This window comes from Pelophylax lessonae (assembly GCF_965119305.1).
Source record: "Pelophylax lessonae genome assembly, chromosome: 4".
Taxonomy (NCBI): Eukaryota; Metazoa; Chordata; class Amphibia; order Anura; family Ranidae; genus Pelophylax; species Pelophylax lessonae.
In genome coordinates this window covers 227,245,150-227,260,630 of record NC_138771.1, presented here as the reverse complement: position 1 = coordinate 227,260,630, position 15,481 = coordinate 227,245,150, and the positions used below count along the sequence as shown (strand labels likewise).

The 15,481-nt window shown below is 44.4% G+C and overlaps 1 protein-coding gene across 1 annotated transcript in view; it reads right to left on the bottom strand.

Moving 5' to 3' along the window:
- ASZ1 (ankyrin repeat, SAM and basic leucine zipper domain containing 1) overlaps positions 1-15,481 on the bottom strand; it is a gene marked incomplete at its 3' end in the record, with an annotated part of 757,393 nt that overhangs the window by 420,823 nt on the left and 321,089 nt on the right. The window contains exon 8 of the mRNA XM_082255308.1: positions 80-152. Coding sequence (XP_082111434.1) covers positions 80-152 — 73 coding nt within the window. The remainder of the gene's footprint in view (positions 1-79; positions 153-15,481) is intronic.

Below are 15,481 nucleotides of genomic sequence, written 5' to 3'. Positions count from 1 at the left end.
AAACATTTTCAACTTCTACAACATTTTATATCTTACAGTGTTGAACATTGCATTCAGTAATAAAAACAAACACGTTTACCAAAAATATATCTGCAAGGTGTCCAAGACCAAGGCCATGCAAAAACACTTCCAGATCACTGGAGGCTGAACAGCTAAAACAAAGAGAAAGAGCCAATGTCATTTTCACCATTATAAGACAACAAAAGCACAAAAGAGTCCCAAAGAGTGAATAATTTCCAGCAAAAAAGTCTAAATTGAATGCTTTTAACCTGAATCACCCAACCTCAATGCACTATTTAATTGTGCCACTGTGAGGCAAAATAGGTTTCATGTTGATAAATGTAAAAGTTATGCACTTGGGAGCTAAAAACATGCATGCATTAAATATTATCCACTTGGGGACTGCCTACAGTGTATATACTATGGCAGGACCCCCATGCACCAGATCATGTACGTGTTCTGCCTCTAAAGGTTAAGGGGCGTGTGTTTGCCCACTGCCCCAGATGTGCTGCCATTCGCTGCAGCACAAGCTGATCAGTGGGTCCCAGCCAATGATCCATGGCCAACACCAGCTGAGCAAATGGCTGTGATCTCTGTGTAGGTAAACACAGAGCTTTTTTATGACACAGCAAGGAGTAAAAATCGGCATATAACTAAGGCCGGGTTCACACATATGCTGCCGCGGGTTCATGCCTGGGTTCCGGTGTGTATCAGTTCACTGGTTCAGGTGCGAATTAGGTCTGAATTTTTGCCTGAATTCACAACTAAACCGGAATTTTTTTCAATCCGAACTGCGGATTCCCCAGATATATGTGAACCGGCTCCATTGAGAGGAGCTGGTCCCACATGCCTATCATGCGAATTGGCTGTGGGTTTCTCCACATCCAATTCGCATGTGTGTGAACCCAGTCTTAGTGAAAACACAACACAGCACAAAGAGTAAACATTGTTGGCACACAATCTTCCCAGGGAGCGTTATTTGTATATAGTGACTGTGTATAATTTTAGCACTCTTCGTTGTATAAGTATCACTTGTGGTGTCAGCAGTAGTCAGTCAGTCTAACTGACTTAATATTTATGGTATCAGGGTTTGAACATGCACTACAGACACAGATTTATTTAGCTGTTGTGATATATAACGCCTTGAAAAATAATACCATGTTTCACAAGCAAACAAAAATTATGCTTTTTGACAGACAAGAGTACAACTTTAAAATATAACAAAAACAAAAAAAACTTTAAACTTTTGGTTGTAATGCCATTGCACATATAGCAGAATACATTTTGGCCTAAATTTTTGATAACATTTGATTTTTATCGGATGAGCTTTAGAGCAGAAAGTAAAAATATATATATATTTTTTTTTTACAAATTTTTCAGTCTCTTTAGTTTATAGTGCAAAAAGTAAAAAGCCCAGTGGTGATCAAATGCCACCAAAAGTAAGCTCTACTTGTGTGAAAAAAAATTATAACATCTAATTTGGGTACAGTGTTGCAATTGCCAGTTAAAAAAGCACAGTGCTTAATAGCAAAATGCCCTGATCAAGGAGGTAAAAACTTCTGCAGCTTAACCACTTGCCGACCGCTCACTGAGCTGGTACTGCGGCGAAGTGGCTCGATATCGTCTGGCGACGTAGACCTACGTCGCTGGACTCCTCCCCTTGTGGGCGGCGCGTGCGCACCGCCGGAGGCTCGCTCCCGCTGTATTCAGTCACAGCGGGAGTTGGGCCAGGGGAGGAGCGGCGGTGATCACCGCCGCTCTTCCCTGATCGTCGGGGATCGAGTATGGAAATCCGCCTGCTTGTGTAAACAAAGCGAGCGGATCTCCTAAGTGACAAACAGTGACAGATTGCAGGATTCAGCATAGCTGAACCTGCGATCTTTGCCTGTGTCACACAGTCCCCTCCCCCCACACACGTTAGTAAGCACAAAAGCATACCTTAACCCCTTGATCACCAATAAAAGTTAACCCCTTCCCTGCCAGTGTCATTTTTACAGTAACAGTGCATATTTATAGCACGGATTACTGTAGTAATGTCACGGTTACCCCCAAAAGTGTCAAAAATGTCAGTCAAGGGTCCGATCTATCCACCGCAATGTTGCAGTCCCGCAAAAAAAAAAAAAAAAAAAAAAATCGCAGATCGACGCCATTACTAGTTTAATAAAAAAAAAAGGACATAAATTTCCTGTAGTTAGTAGCTGCGATAACTTTTGCGCAAACCAATCAAAATACGCTTATTGCGATTTTTTTTTAACAAAAATATGTAGCAGAAAACAAATTGGCCTAAAATGTTAAAAAAATTTAGATTTTTACATTTCTTTTTTTTTGGGGGGAATTTCATATAAAAAAATGTGAAAAATATTGTTATTTTTTCAAAATTGTCGCTCTTTTTTTGTATATAGCGCAAAAAGTAAAAATCGCACAGGTGATCAAAAAAGGGACATAAATTTAATTTGGGTACAGCATTGCACGACCGCGCAATTGTCCGTTAAAGTAACGCAGTGCCAAATCGAAAAATATGGCCTGCTCAGGAATGGGGTAAAATCTTCCGGTCTTAAAACGGTTAAAAATACGCTCATTGAGAATTTTTTTGTCAAAGACATGTAGCTAAATACATTTTGGCCTAAATATATGGCAACAATTTAATATATTGGATATTTTTTAAAAAGTAGAAAAAACTGAATTTTTGTAAGATCTTACCTGTAAAATTCCTTTCTCTGAGTCCTCTGACAGTCGCCGCCTCCTCTAAGTCCACACTGATGGGTATTGTCATCTGCTCCGCAGGAGTAGCTAGGCATATACACCCCTGGGGGCTGTCCCATCTGGCCAATACCCCCCTGCAGTGACCACTCCCAACTCAGTTTGGTAGCATAGCAGTAAGTAACAAGAACCCCATAGAGGGGCGGGGGCGGCGACTGTCGGAGGACTCAGAGAAAGGAATTTTACAGGTAAGATTTTACAAAAATTCAGTTTTCTCTTACGTCCTCCGACAGTCGCCGCCTCCTCTAAGTCCTCACTGATGGGATGTCCCAAAGCAGTATAGACATGAGGGGTGGGAGACGCAACCGTAGAACAAAGCAACGCAGTCCCACATCAGAGAAAGGAATCTTACATGCACCGTAAGAGAACCTACTGGGCAACAGAAAAAAACAATGCTCAACAGGAGCAACAGCCCAGGAAAGCAAATACCAACAGCCAGGGACCCATAAAAAAGCAAGGGTCCTACATGGCACTGCCGCACTGGGAACTTAGCGGCCAAAGGAAGCATCAGCCGATGCCAGAACATCTACCTTGTAGAATTTTGAGAAAGTGTGCACCGACGACCAAGTCGCAGCTTTGCACACCTGGGTCACCGAGGCCCGATGCCAACAAGCCCAGGACGTACTCACAGATCTAGTAGAGTGCACCTTAACAGGGAAGGGTGGAACCCGTTCCTTCAAAGCATAAGCCTGCTCAATGGTCTGTCTGATCCATTTGGCAAAAGTTGCTGCGGACGCAGCCATGCCCTTCCGAGATCCCTCAGGAAGAACAAATAGGGAATCCGTCTCACGAAAGGATTCTGTAGACGACGGGTAACCCTGATCGCCCGGACAACATCCAAAGAATGCAACGCAATCTCCTTTGGATGCTTAGGCTTCGTACAAAGCGAAGGCAGGACAATGTCCTCATTAAGGTGGAATTCAGTGACCACCTTGGAAAGAAAGGACGGGAGTGTTCTCAACACCACCTTATCCTTGGGGATTATCAAGAAAGGGGAGCGGCAAGACAACGCCGCTAGCTCCGACACTCGGCGAGCCGAAGTGATCGCCACCAAAAAGGCGACCTTCTTTGACAACAGAGGCAAAGAGAAATCCCTGATATTTTCAAAGGGAGCACGCTGTAACACGGACAGAACCAAGTTCAAGTCCCATGGAGGTAAAGGCTCCTTCCTGGGAGGAGCCAAATGTCGCACACTTTGAATGAAGGTGCGCACCAAGGAATGAGACGCCACAGGGCGTTGGAAAAGGACAGCCAGTGCAGACACCTGGCCCTTTATCGTGGCCAGCGCCAGGCGCTGATCCACTCCAGACTGGAGGAAAGCCAAGATTCTCGACACCGAGTAAGAACGAGGGGAGAACCCCCTGGACTCACACCAGGCTAATCAGAGGAGAGGGACAATCTGGGTCCCTGACGAGCAGCACGTTCAGCCATCAGCATTTCCCTATTGGACACCAAAGCCGCCACTACAGCGGCCAAATCAGGTCTCAGAGGGGCCACAGGAGAACTGGGGGCCCCCACCAAGGCTGGTGGAAATTTGCTATCCTGAGAATCCATGCTCAAGTGAGAAAAAAAGGACAGTGCAAGAATTAGGTGCTGTCCCCTTAAGAGCGCTGCGAGTGCGCAGCCCACCGCTCCAGCTATACAGACCAAAAGACCCCCAAACAGGAAAGGAGACAAAACTGAGCCAGAAGCGACAGTACAGAGATATATTGAGAGCAATAACCTGCAGAGCCCCGCAGAGTGTTGCCACCGCTGTCCTGCTTTAGAGGAACGAGGAAGTGCTGCAAAAGTAGGCTGAACTAATCTGCTGCATGACCCAGGGAAAATGGCTGCCTCATAGAAATATATGGGAGACTCCACCAAAATGGCCGCCGACATGCGCTCGGTCACCGCAAATATGGCGGAGAATGGCGCCAAAATCAGCATGTTTTATAGCCCACAAAGAAGCTCACATGCCTGCTGCAATAAAAAATGGCGTGTCACCCCGCCGCGGTCCATACACAGTCTGCACCCCCAAACACCGAAGTGACCCAGGGAAGGGGACCCCCAAACACACACAGCACTGCAGCGCATGTACAAGCGATCCCCGCAGGGATCGCAGCAGGGAGTCACACAAGGGACAGACATGGGGAACACACAGCAACCAGGACTGCCACCCCACACAGAGGCCCCACACAGAAGTACTTACCTGTACCCAATGGCGTGGGGAGCCTCACAGAACGGAAAGCCGCTGTCCTCATCTAACAGGGAATGCCGTTTGCCAGGGACATTGCACTGCTGATACGCAGATGCGTCCAGCGAGGTAGCCACCTCACAGCTGCATCCCTGCAGCGAACAGGGATGGGTCGTTCATAGAGTCATGGGTCGAACCATAGCTGAACGCTCGATGGCGGGCTGGGGGTCCATCTGACCCTCTGTGCCCTGGGGAACCAGGGCGGCCAGTCCGAATCCCAGCACCGCATGTCCATCTTCGTCCGAAGAGTCGACTAAAAATTAAAGCTGACAAAATAAACAGCTAGTAAAGAAAGAAAAACTGATATTTTCCAAGAAAATCAAATAAAAAATAAGATAGGCTGAGACCGAAGCCCCAGCACAGGGAAAGCCTAACTACTCCTGATGCTAGGCAAATTAAAACTGAGTTGGGAGTGGTCACTGCAGGGGGGTATTGGCCAGATGGGACAGCCCCCAGGGGTGTATACATGCAAATGCCTTTTGTTTTTAACTAAGTCTATATGCCTAGCTACTCCTGCGGAGCAGATGACAATACCCATCAGTGAGGACTTAGAGGAGGCGGCGACTGTCGGAGGACGAAAGAGAAATATTGTTATTTTTTCAAAATTGTCGCATTTTTTTTATTAATATCACAAAAAAAGAAAAGCACAGAGGTGATCAAATACCACCAAAAGAAAGCTCTGTTTGTGGGAAAAAAAGGACGTAAATTTTGTTTGGGTACAGCATTGCATGATCACGCAATTGTCAGTTAAAGTCGCACAGTGCTGAATCGCAAAAAGTGGCCTGGACGTACAGCAGGAAAATCCTCCGGTGGTAAAGTGGTTAAAGTGGAACTTTACCCATAACAACTTGATAAAAGAGGAAGTAAACTCTCCTCTACAACTTGTACCTATAGGTAAGCCTATATTAAGGCTTACCTATAGGTACTGTAAATATCTCCTAAACATGCACCGTTTAGGAGATATTTACTTTGCATGCAGCCAGTGACATCACTGGCGCATGTGCTCTGAAGGAACGGCCGCTCGTGCCATTCCTTTAGAGCCCCGTGCCATTACCGTCGGCTCCCGCGCATGCGCGGGAATGACGTCATTGCGGCTCCAGCCAATCGGATGGCCGGATGCCGCAAACCCTGAAGAAGGGCGACAGAACATGTCGCCCATGGACAGGTAAGCGGTCGGCACTGCGGGGGCTTCGTTCTTAGTTATTTCATAATGAGCTAGTATGCGATGCAAAAAAAAAAAAAAAAAATTAAAAGGGAAAGTAAAAATAAAAATATAAACAATAAAAAAAAAAATTAAAGTATCCCCGTCCCCAGGTGTTCGCATGCAGAAGCGAACGCATGCGTACGTCGCATCCACATATGTAAACGACGTTTAATCGATACATGTGAGGTATCGCCGCGAACGTTAGAGCGAGAGCTACAATTATAGCCCAAGATCTCCACTAACTCTAAACTGGTAACCTGTAAAAAATTTTAAAGCGTCGCACATAGAGATTTTTAAGTACCAAAGTTTGGCGTCATTCCACGAGTGTGCGCAATTTTAAAGCGTGACATGTTAGGCATCCATTTACTCGGCATATCATCTTTCACATTATATAAAAAATTGGGCTAACTTTAGTGTTTGTTTGTTTTTTTAATTTACAAAACATTTTTTTCAAAAACAAAACGCGTTTGAAAAATTTCTGCGCTAATACCATGTGACATAAAAAGTTTAAATGACTGCCATTTTATTCCCTATGGTCTCTGCTAAAAAATATATAATGTTTGGGGGTTCCGCGTAATTTTCTAGCAACAAAATTATGATTTTTACATGTAGGAGCAGAGTGCAAGAAATCACCCGGTATGGAAGTGGTTAAGGGTGTCAGCAGATCGACCTTTATAAACTTTAGTCAGAAAATTAACCACTTCCTGCCGGTTCACACTATAGCGTGTGCGGCGATCGCATGTAATATCGGAGCGCACTGCTCCTTCATTACATGCGATCAGATGTGCAGTGCGAATTCAGCCACTTTGTATGGCTAAATTCGCACTGCACCCGCACAAAAGTCGCACATGACCCTTTTTTTCAGCCGCATAAGGATCGGATCGCACAGTGGTTCACACTTGTGCGATCTGATCCTGTGCGAACTGTCAGATCGCACTGCGATCAAACTGGGGGTGTCGTTAAGATTTCATTGAAACCCCCTGCGTATCGCATATGGCAGTGTGAACTGCCAGATGTGCGTTTGCGTTGCGGGAACAGGCTGCGAATTTGCAGCCTTCCCGCATCGCACAAGTGTGACACGGCACTTAAGGACCGGCGGATTTGGCTGCTCAATGACCAGGACCTATTTTGCGATTCGGCACTGCGTTACTTTAACGGACAATTGCGCGGTCGTGCGACGCTGTACCCAAACGAAATTGGCGTCCTTTTTTCCCACAAATAGAGCTTTCTTTTGGTGGTATTTGATCACCTGTGCGATTTTTATTTTTTGCGCTTTAAACAGAAAAAGAGCGACAATTTAGAAAAAATTACAATATGTTTCACAATCTTTTATATGAAATTCTCAAAAAAAAAAATGTAAAAAAATCAAAATGTTTTAACATTTTAGGCCAATTTATTTTCTGCTACATTTTTTTTTTTTTACTAAAAATATCACAATAAGTGTATTTTGATTGGTTTGCGCAAAAGTTATTGTGTTTACTAACTACGGTAGAGATTTAGGTCATTTTTATTGGTTTTTTTTTTTTTTTTTCTCTAGTAATGGCGGCGATCTGCGATTTTTTTGTGGGACTGCGACATTGCGGCAGGACAGATCGGACCCCTGACATTTTTGACACTTTTGGGGGTACCAGTGACATTACTACAGTAATCAGTGCTAAAAATATGCAAAAATATGCCGGTGGCTCGCGCTTGCCCCCTAGAGTCTCCTCAGCCAGCGACGTAACATAACTTCGCTTTGCCCAGAGCGGCTGCCTGCCGCAGTAAAACTGCAGCGGGTGGTCGTTATGTGGTTAAGTCCTGCAAGATCACTTCAGGCTGGCCCATTTTGCAGATATAGGTATGTAAAACACTAAAAAAAAAAAAAAAAAATCTCGTAATACACTGTCCCTCCCTGCTCTGCACATGCTCAGTTGCTCTCTATATTTAGCCACTAAAGCGGAATTAATCCCTCCAATACTTTACAGCCAAAGAAGCTGCTTTTGTTTGATCTGCAACTGTCATGATGCTGCACATGTGATCCGTTATGACACCAGCCATTTGATGGTTTGACAGCTTTGTTGAATACACAAGCAAAAGTGACAGTTAGCAATCCCGGCATTCCAGGAACTTTTTTGAAACCATTAAATCAATTTAGTTCCGCTTTATGATTTACTGCTGGGATTTTGGGCTTCAACAAAATGGCAGCCTCCAGCAAGAAAGAACAGGAATAGTACAGGAGGCAATTTACAGCATGCAACCAGTTAAATACCACTTGTTTCTTCCTCCCAGCGCCTATGAAAGAACAGTGCCAAATATTCACATATAGCTAAAACATACATAACACCAATTTTTATCACAGGAAGTAAGTGAACATACATATAAATTTGTTTCCAGGCAAGCAATATTAGCAGCTGCTATATTGAGTCCAAATCATATCATGCCAACATCATCCATAAAAATAATGTCCGCATTAGCAGTGCTTTTTTAGAAGAAAAAAAACATTCTGTGCCTTAAAAAGTCCCCTGGGGGTGTCAGTGAGGGTAAACACTCTATAGTGAAGTCCAAACATGATCATCCAAAGGGTCATGCAGCCTCGTCTCTGCCAGCACGCCTCTTTACACCAGATAAGCACCAAGCTCAAATCAGCGAGCCTTAGTTAAATCATCTGCAGGGTCACGCAGGTTCCTTCACCAACACTTCACTCCTCACCAAAAAGGTTCCTATACAAAAATGAACATAGTGTATTCCAGTAACTATTCAATAAGGGCTTGCTGATCTGAGCTTGGTGCTTATCTGGTATGGAGAGGCGTGCTGGCGGAGACAAGGCTGCATAACCCTTTGGATCATTACCAAAAACCTATTTTATGTGATCTCAGGTAAGAATTCAATCCCTAGGGCAGATGTCTCACTCGGTGTTGTGATGGGCCAGTGACATCGCATTTGAACTTCACTATAGGAGTGTTTACCCTCATTGACACCCCCAGGGAACTTTTAAAGGACTTTTAAAAAGGCACAGGCGTGTGATTTTTTTTCTAAAAAAGTGCTGCTAATGCGGACATTATTTTTATGGATGATGTTGGCATGAGAATATGATGCAGTCATTTTTGTGGCATAATTATTAATGTAGAATGTATGTTCCTTGCTAAAGAACTTTATTTACTCAAGTTGCTATACGTAAAGTTACGCTTTAGGTGGTTAAAGGAGAATAGCTGAGAGAGTCCATGGTTGAGAAGGATCTGGGTGTTCCAGTAGATGATAGACTTAATAATAGCATTCAATGTAAAGCTGCAGTTTCTAAGGCTAGCTAAATACTTTCTGGTGTTAAAAGAGGTATAGACTCCAGAGAGAGACATCATTTTTACCCTGTACAAATCATTAGAAAGACTTCATCTGGAAGACGCAGTTGACTTGTGGGCACCAGTTCACAAAAAGGATAAAGAGAACTGGAGAAAATGCACAGAAAGGCAACCAAACTGATAAGAGGTATGGTAGAGCTTAGATATAAGGAAAGATTAGAGGAACTAAATTTATTCTCTCTCGAGAAGAGGCGATTAGGTAGGGATATGAGCACCATGGGTCAAATACATACAGTAAGTGGTCCACATAGTGAACTTGGTGTTTCAGGTTATTACAAGAGGGCATGATTTATGTCTGGAGGAAAAGCGATTTAGCCTCTACATATAGAAATGCTTCTTTTAAAATAATAGCTGTGAAAATGTAGAATAGACAACCTTAAAAAAATGGATTTTTCCTACAGCTTACCCGTAAAATCCATTTGTTGGAGTACATCACTGGACACAGAGCCATATTCATTACCATATGGGTTATACGCCACCTATAGGTGAATGGACACTGGCAACCAATCAGACAGGAAGTCCCCCTATATAACCCCTTCTACACATGAAGTACCTCAGTTTTGTAGCAAGCAATAAACTTCCCATACAAAAGGGATGTACTCCAAGAAATGGATTTTATGGGTAAGCTGTAGGAGGAAAAAAAAAAAAAAAATGGATTTTTGTAAGAACTTACCGTAAAATCCTTTTACACAGCTCTCATACTTATCTATTGGGTTATGCTACCCCCTACAGGAGTATTTCTAGGCAGGAAAAAAAGTAATTCTCCACGCCCACAAGGCTATCCTCATAGGCATAACCCCACACCCTCTGCTCCAGCAAACCAGTTTAATTGTAAGCAGTGAATATACAAAAACCATCTCCGTATCAGAGGAGCGGGTGCTACGTCTGTCAATGGACTTCAGAAAAAAGGATTTTACGGTGTGTTCTTAAAAAAATCTAGTTCTCTCTATCATCCATTGACAGACACAGCTCTCATAGTTCTTATCCATTGGGACGTCCCAAAGCAGGGTAGGCATAAGGGGTGGGAAGAATGCAACCAGTAACGTAGACTCCAGAGGCTAAACTTAGCCAACTAGGTAACAGGAAGCTCAACCAAGAACAGGAGCTCACCCAGGAGAAAAAAAAACCCTAAAAAATAAATGGTTCTATTATGAAACAGCAGCATGCAAAACCTGGCGGCCAAAGGAAGCATCCGAAGATGCCAACAAATCAACCTTGTAGAATTTTTTAAAAGTGTGCACAGACGACCAAGTCGCTGATTTACAAACTTGCACTACTGAGGCCTGATGGTGAAAAGCCCAAGATGCACTCAGCGCTCTAGTAGAATGAGCCTTCACAGGTAAAGGAGGAACCTGACCCTTGGGTGAATAAGCCCTAACAACTGTCTGCCTGATCCATCTGGATATGGTCACAGCAGATGCAGCCAAACCTTTCAGAGGTCCTTCAGTAAGCACAAAGAGTTGGATCTACTAAAAGACTCAGTTACCCTTATCACCCGAGCCACATCCAGAGAGTGCAAAGCAATTTACTTGGGATGCTTAGGCTTAGGACATAAAGAAGGCAACACAATGTCTTTGTGAGAAAAGGGGGATAGTAGCGCTCAACAAAGTATATCACTTAATTAAATCAAATAACATCGTGCAAATGAAAATCGTGCCATAAAGTCTCTAGTGTCCAAAGCAATTGGATCAATCAGAACGGCCAATCATGAGAACACAGACTTGATAGGAGCGATTCTTTAACAAAGCCTTCACCTCCACACGATCACCCAGTGAGATGTGTATAAATACCACTTACCAGATCCACTGGACCCCTTAATTACACTGGGTCAAACACGCTGTGTATTTCACATCAACATCAGTCCTTAGATGTGGTGACTAATAGTTTTCTTCTTTTTTTTCCCTTTGTTTTTGCCTGAAAATGCTGCAGATAACTATCTTCCTGTCCCACTTAGTTGTACATTGTATCTATTGAAGGAGACAATAAAGCAAGAATCCGCCACACACTTAAGCCGATCCTAGGGGTGGCTGTGTATACTTAACATTGCAAATAATCTGAGTTCCCTGGGGTTGTCTTCATGTTAAACGTCGTTCACCATCCTCCCCTTCCTACATGTGAAAGCCTCAGTCAATGCCACCCCTAGGATCGGCTTAAGTGTGTGGCGGATTCTTGCTTTATTGTCTCCTTCAATAGATACAATGTACAACTAAGTGGGACAGGAAGATAGTTATCTGCAGCATTTTCAGGCAAAAACAAAGGGAAAAAAAAGAAGAAAACTATTACAGTCACCACATCTAAGGACTGAGGTTGATGTGAAATACAAAGCGTGTTTGACCCCCTGTAATTAAGGGGTCCAGTGGATCTGGTAAGCAGTATTTATACACATCTCACTGGGTGATCGTGTGGAGGTGATTCTTGTTAAAGAATCACTCCTATCAAGTCTGTGTTCTCATGATTGGCCGTTCTGATTGATCCAATTGCTTTGGACACTAGAGACTTTATGGCACGATTTTCATTTGCACGATGTTATTTGATTTAATTAAGTGATATACTTTGTTGAGCGCTACTATCCCCCTTTTCTCACTTCACTACGTTATTCACGTTTATGTAGCAGCTTACGTTGTGGGAGGAATTCCACTTTAAATCACGTTTTTATTTATTTATTGATTTATATATTCTTTTGCGCAGTTTTTTGGAATGTATACCCTTTTTAACACAATGTCTTTATTGAGATGAAAATCCGACACCACCTTAGGGAGGAAAGACTGATTAGATCGGAGTACCACTTTATCTCTGTGGACCACCAAATAAGGCAAATGGCAGGACAGCGCCGCCAACTCAGACACTCTGCGAGCAGAAGCAATTGTCACAGAAAAAGCAGAGAAATCTTCCTAATATTCTCAAATGGGGGCTTTTGAAGAACAGACAAAACTAGATTGAGATCCCACGGAGGCAACGGGGATCTACTCGGAGGAGCCAGGTGACACACCCCATGAATAAAGGTGCGAGTCAAGCTATCAGCCAACAGACTTTGGAAGTAAATAGCCAAGGCCGACACTTGGCCCTTGATAGTAGTGCCCAAAGCCAGCCGCTGCTCAACCCCTTTTTGTAAAAAGGGCCAATACCCTAGCTATAGAAAAAAAGCAAGGATATAGTGGCAGAGATTCACACCATAAAATGTACAATTTCCACGTACAATGATAGATCTTCCTGGACGTCAATTTCCTGGCCTTCAAAAGTGTAGGAATCCCCAAGCCAGAAAGGCCTCTCTCCCCACAACACCTTGGTTTCAACAGCCAAGCCGTTAAAGCCAGCGACCGTAAAGCAGGATGGAAGATCAGTCCCTGAGACAGCAGATCCTCCCGCAAAAGAAGCCTCCATGAAGGATCTACAACCATTTTAACCAAGTCTGCTTACCAAGACCACCGAGACCAGTCTGGTGCTACCATAAGGACCAGAATGCCTTCCACCGCAACCCTGCGAAGAAACCTTGGCAGGAGTACGAGCGGAGGGAAGGCATAAATCAGGTGATACTAACTCCAAAGCATCTGTGGTGTCGGCCAGAGGATCCTGAGACCTGGCCACAAACCATTAGACTTTCCTGTTGAGGCGAGATGCAAACAGATCCACCTCTGGAGTCCCCCACCAGACACACAGGAGATGAACTACCTCCAGATGAAGGGACCATTCCCCTTGATCAAGCACCTGACGACTCTTGTAATCTGCCTGCCAATTCTCCACACCCTGAATGTGGACTGTGGAAAGAGCCGGAACATTGGGCTCCGCCCAAACCAGAACCTCGGTCGCCTCCGTGGCCGCCAGGGCACTCTTGGTGCCCTCTTGATGATTGATGTATGCCACGGCGGTGGCATTGTCTGATTGTATCTGAACCGGAGACCCGCGTAGCCGACTCGTCCAGTGGAACAGGCAAAGTTTGATCGCCCTTAGCTCCAGAATATTGATTGGCAAGGAAGACTCTTCTGTCGACCAAGTCCCCTGGGCACAGAGCTTCCCCAGCACTCCACCTCAGCCTGGCATCCGTGGTGACCACTGTCCAGAACAACAGCAGGAAGGACTTGCCCTGACACACAGCTGGCGACTGGATCCATCAGGATAGAGCCGACCTAGTTGAGATGGCTCAAACAAATCTTCTGGTCCAATGACTGAGGGTTCCTGTTCCATTTTGTTCTCTTTTTGCAGAGGCCTCAAACGAGACTGAGCAAACGGGACTGCCTCAAAAGGTAGATACCATCAGACCCAGGGCCCTCATGCAAGTCCGTAGGGAAGACTGACCGGTGTCCATTAGCAACCTGATCGCCCTTTGCAACTTCTGAAGCTTTTCCAATGGAAGAAAAACCCTCGCCAGGGCAGAGGCAAGAGTCAGCCCCAGAAAAGTGACCCATACGGATGGCGCCAGAGCAGATCTTTTGAAATTGATTGTCCACCTGAATTCCTGAAGGGTCTGAACTGTAATTAAGATGTTGCCCAACAGAGCCGAATGAGAGTGTGCTCGCAATAGGATATCGTCCAGATATCCCAAAATCGCAATTCCTCTCTAATGCAACAAGGCCAGCATCGGGGGCTAGGGCCTTGGTAAAAACTCTAGGAGCGGAATGCATGGTCAAAGGGTAACACCACAAATTGAAAGTGCTGCTCTGCCACCGCAAAGCGGGGGAATCGTTGATGTCCCTTGAAGATGGGGATGTGCAAATACGCATCTTTGATGTCAATGGAGGGCAGAAAATCCCCGATTCAAGGATGCCGCCACCACCGACCGAATGGACTCTATTGAAAACTTCTGCACCCGCACAAAGCGGTTCAGAGCCTTGAGATCTAGGATTGGACGCACCTAGCCCTCCTTTCTGGGCACCATGAACAGGTTTGAATAGAAACCGACAGCGTTTCTGCGGAGGAAACGGCACAATCACTCCTTGAGCCAGGATATCCTGCACAGCCTCCCAGAGATCTTTCACATGATCCGGAGACAGGTGAAGATTTGACTGAAAGAAAAAAAAAAAAAAAAAAAAAAAGGGAGGGGAAGGGAATACCCCGGATCACCACCTATAGAACACCCTGAATTAACAGGGAAGGTCTAGTGACCTTTGCTACTCCCTCTATCACAGTAATAAGCTGAGCAGTCACCAACCAAAAAATGATTAAAAAAAGGTGAGATCTGTATAGTACAAAATCACCAGAAAGAAGGTTGAGTATGGAAACAGGGAGAATATGAAAAGTAGCTTTATTGTAATATTAAAAATTAGAAAATAACCACCAAAAGCTGCAATTACAACCCAAACAATTTAAACTGACAACATTGTCTAATTAAGGGGGAGAGAAATCAGCAGCTGCACATGCATTATCCTGAACCATATAAACAACATTCACTTGGTATGAATAGATTAAAGTCCCAATTAATTGGATACAATGTATCAAGTAGAAACCCATTAATTCATCTTCAAGCCTTATGTGAATGTCATTAGAGGGTATATAGTTCCTATGCAGTTGTGGGTATAGAGGAGGTTGTAGGCTTCACACTAAAGCAACAGTGTATCTGTATCCTAGATGAGTTAGTGAGTGTCAGAGGTATTGTTCAGCATTCAAGCCGTCAGTGGCCAGAGCGGTATCAGAAAGACAAGCCAGTTGCTCAGTCCTGAATTAAGAAGTTCATGAGAATGCCGATATCCCCTCGACGCTCTGTACACACATGGAAGGACTTACGTCCGTGCTGTGGAGTGCTGCAATAGATGCCGATGCCACTACACTGGCTTCAGGAAGCCGCCTCTACCCACCTAACCGCAATAAGTTACAGGGCACATGCAGGCTGATGCCTCCCCGGGAGACGTCAGTGATGATGACAGGGTGCTGACATGTTTTGTTAGCCTACCATGCTAACTTCATCTGAGTTTTGACTGAAAGAACCTGTCCACTGGCCGGGACCGAAATTCTATC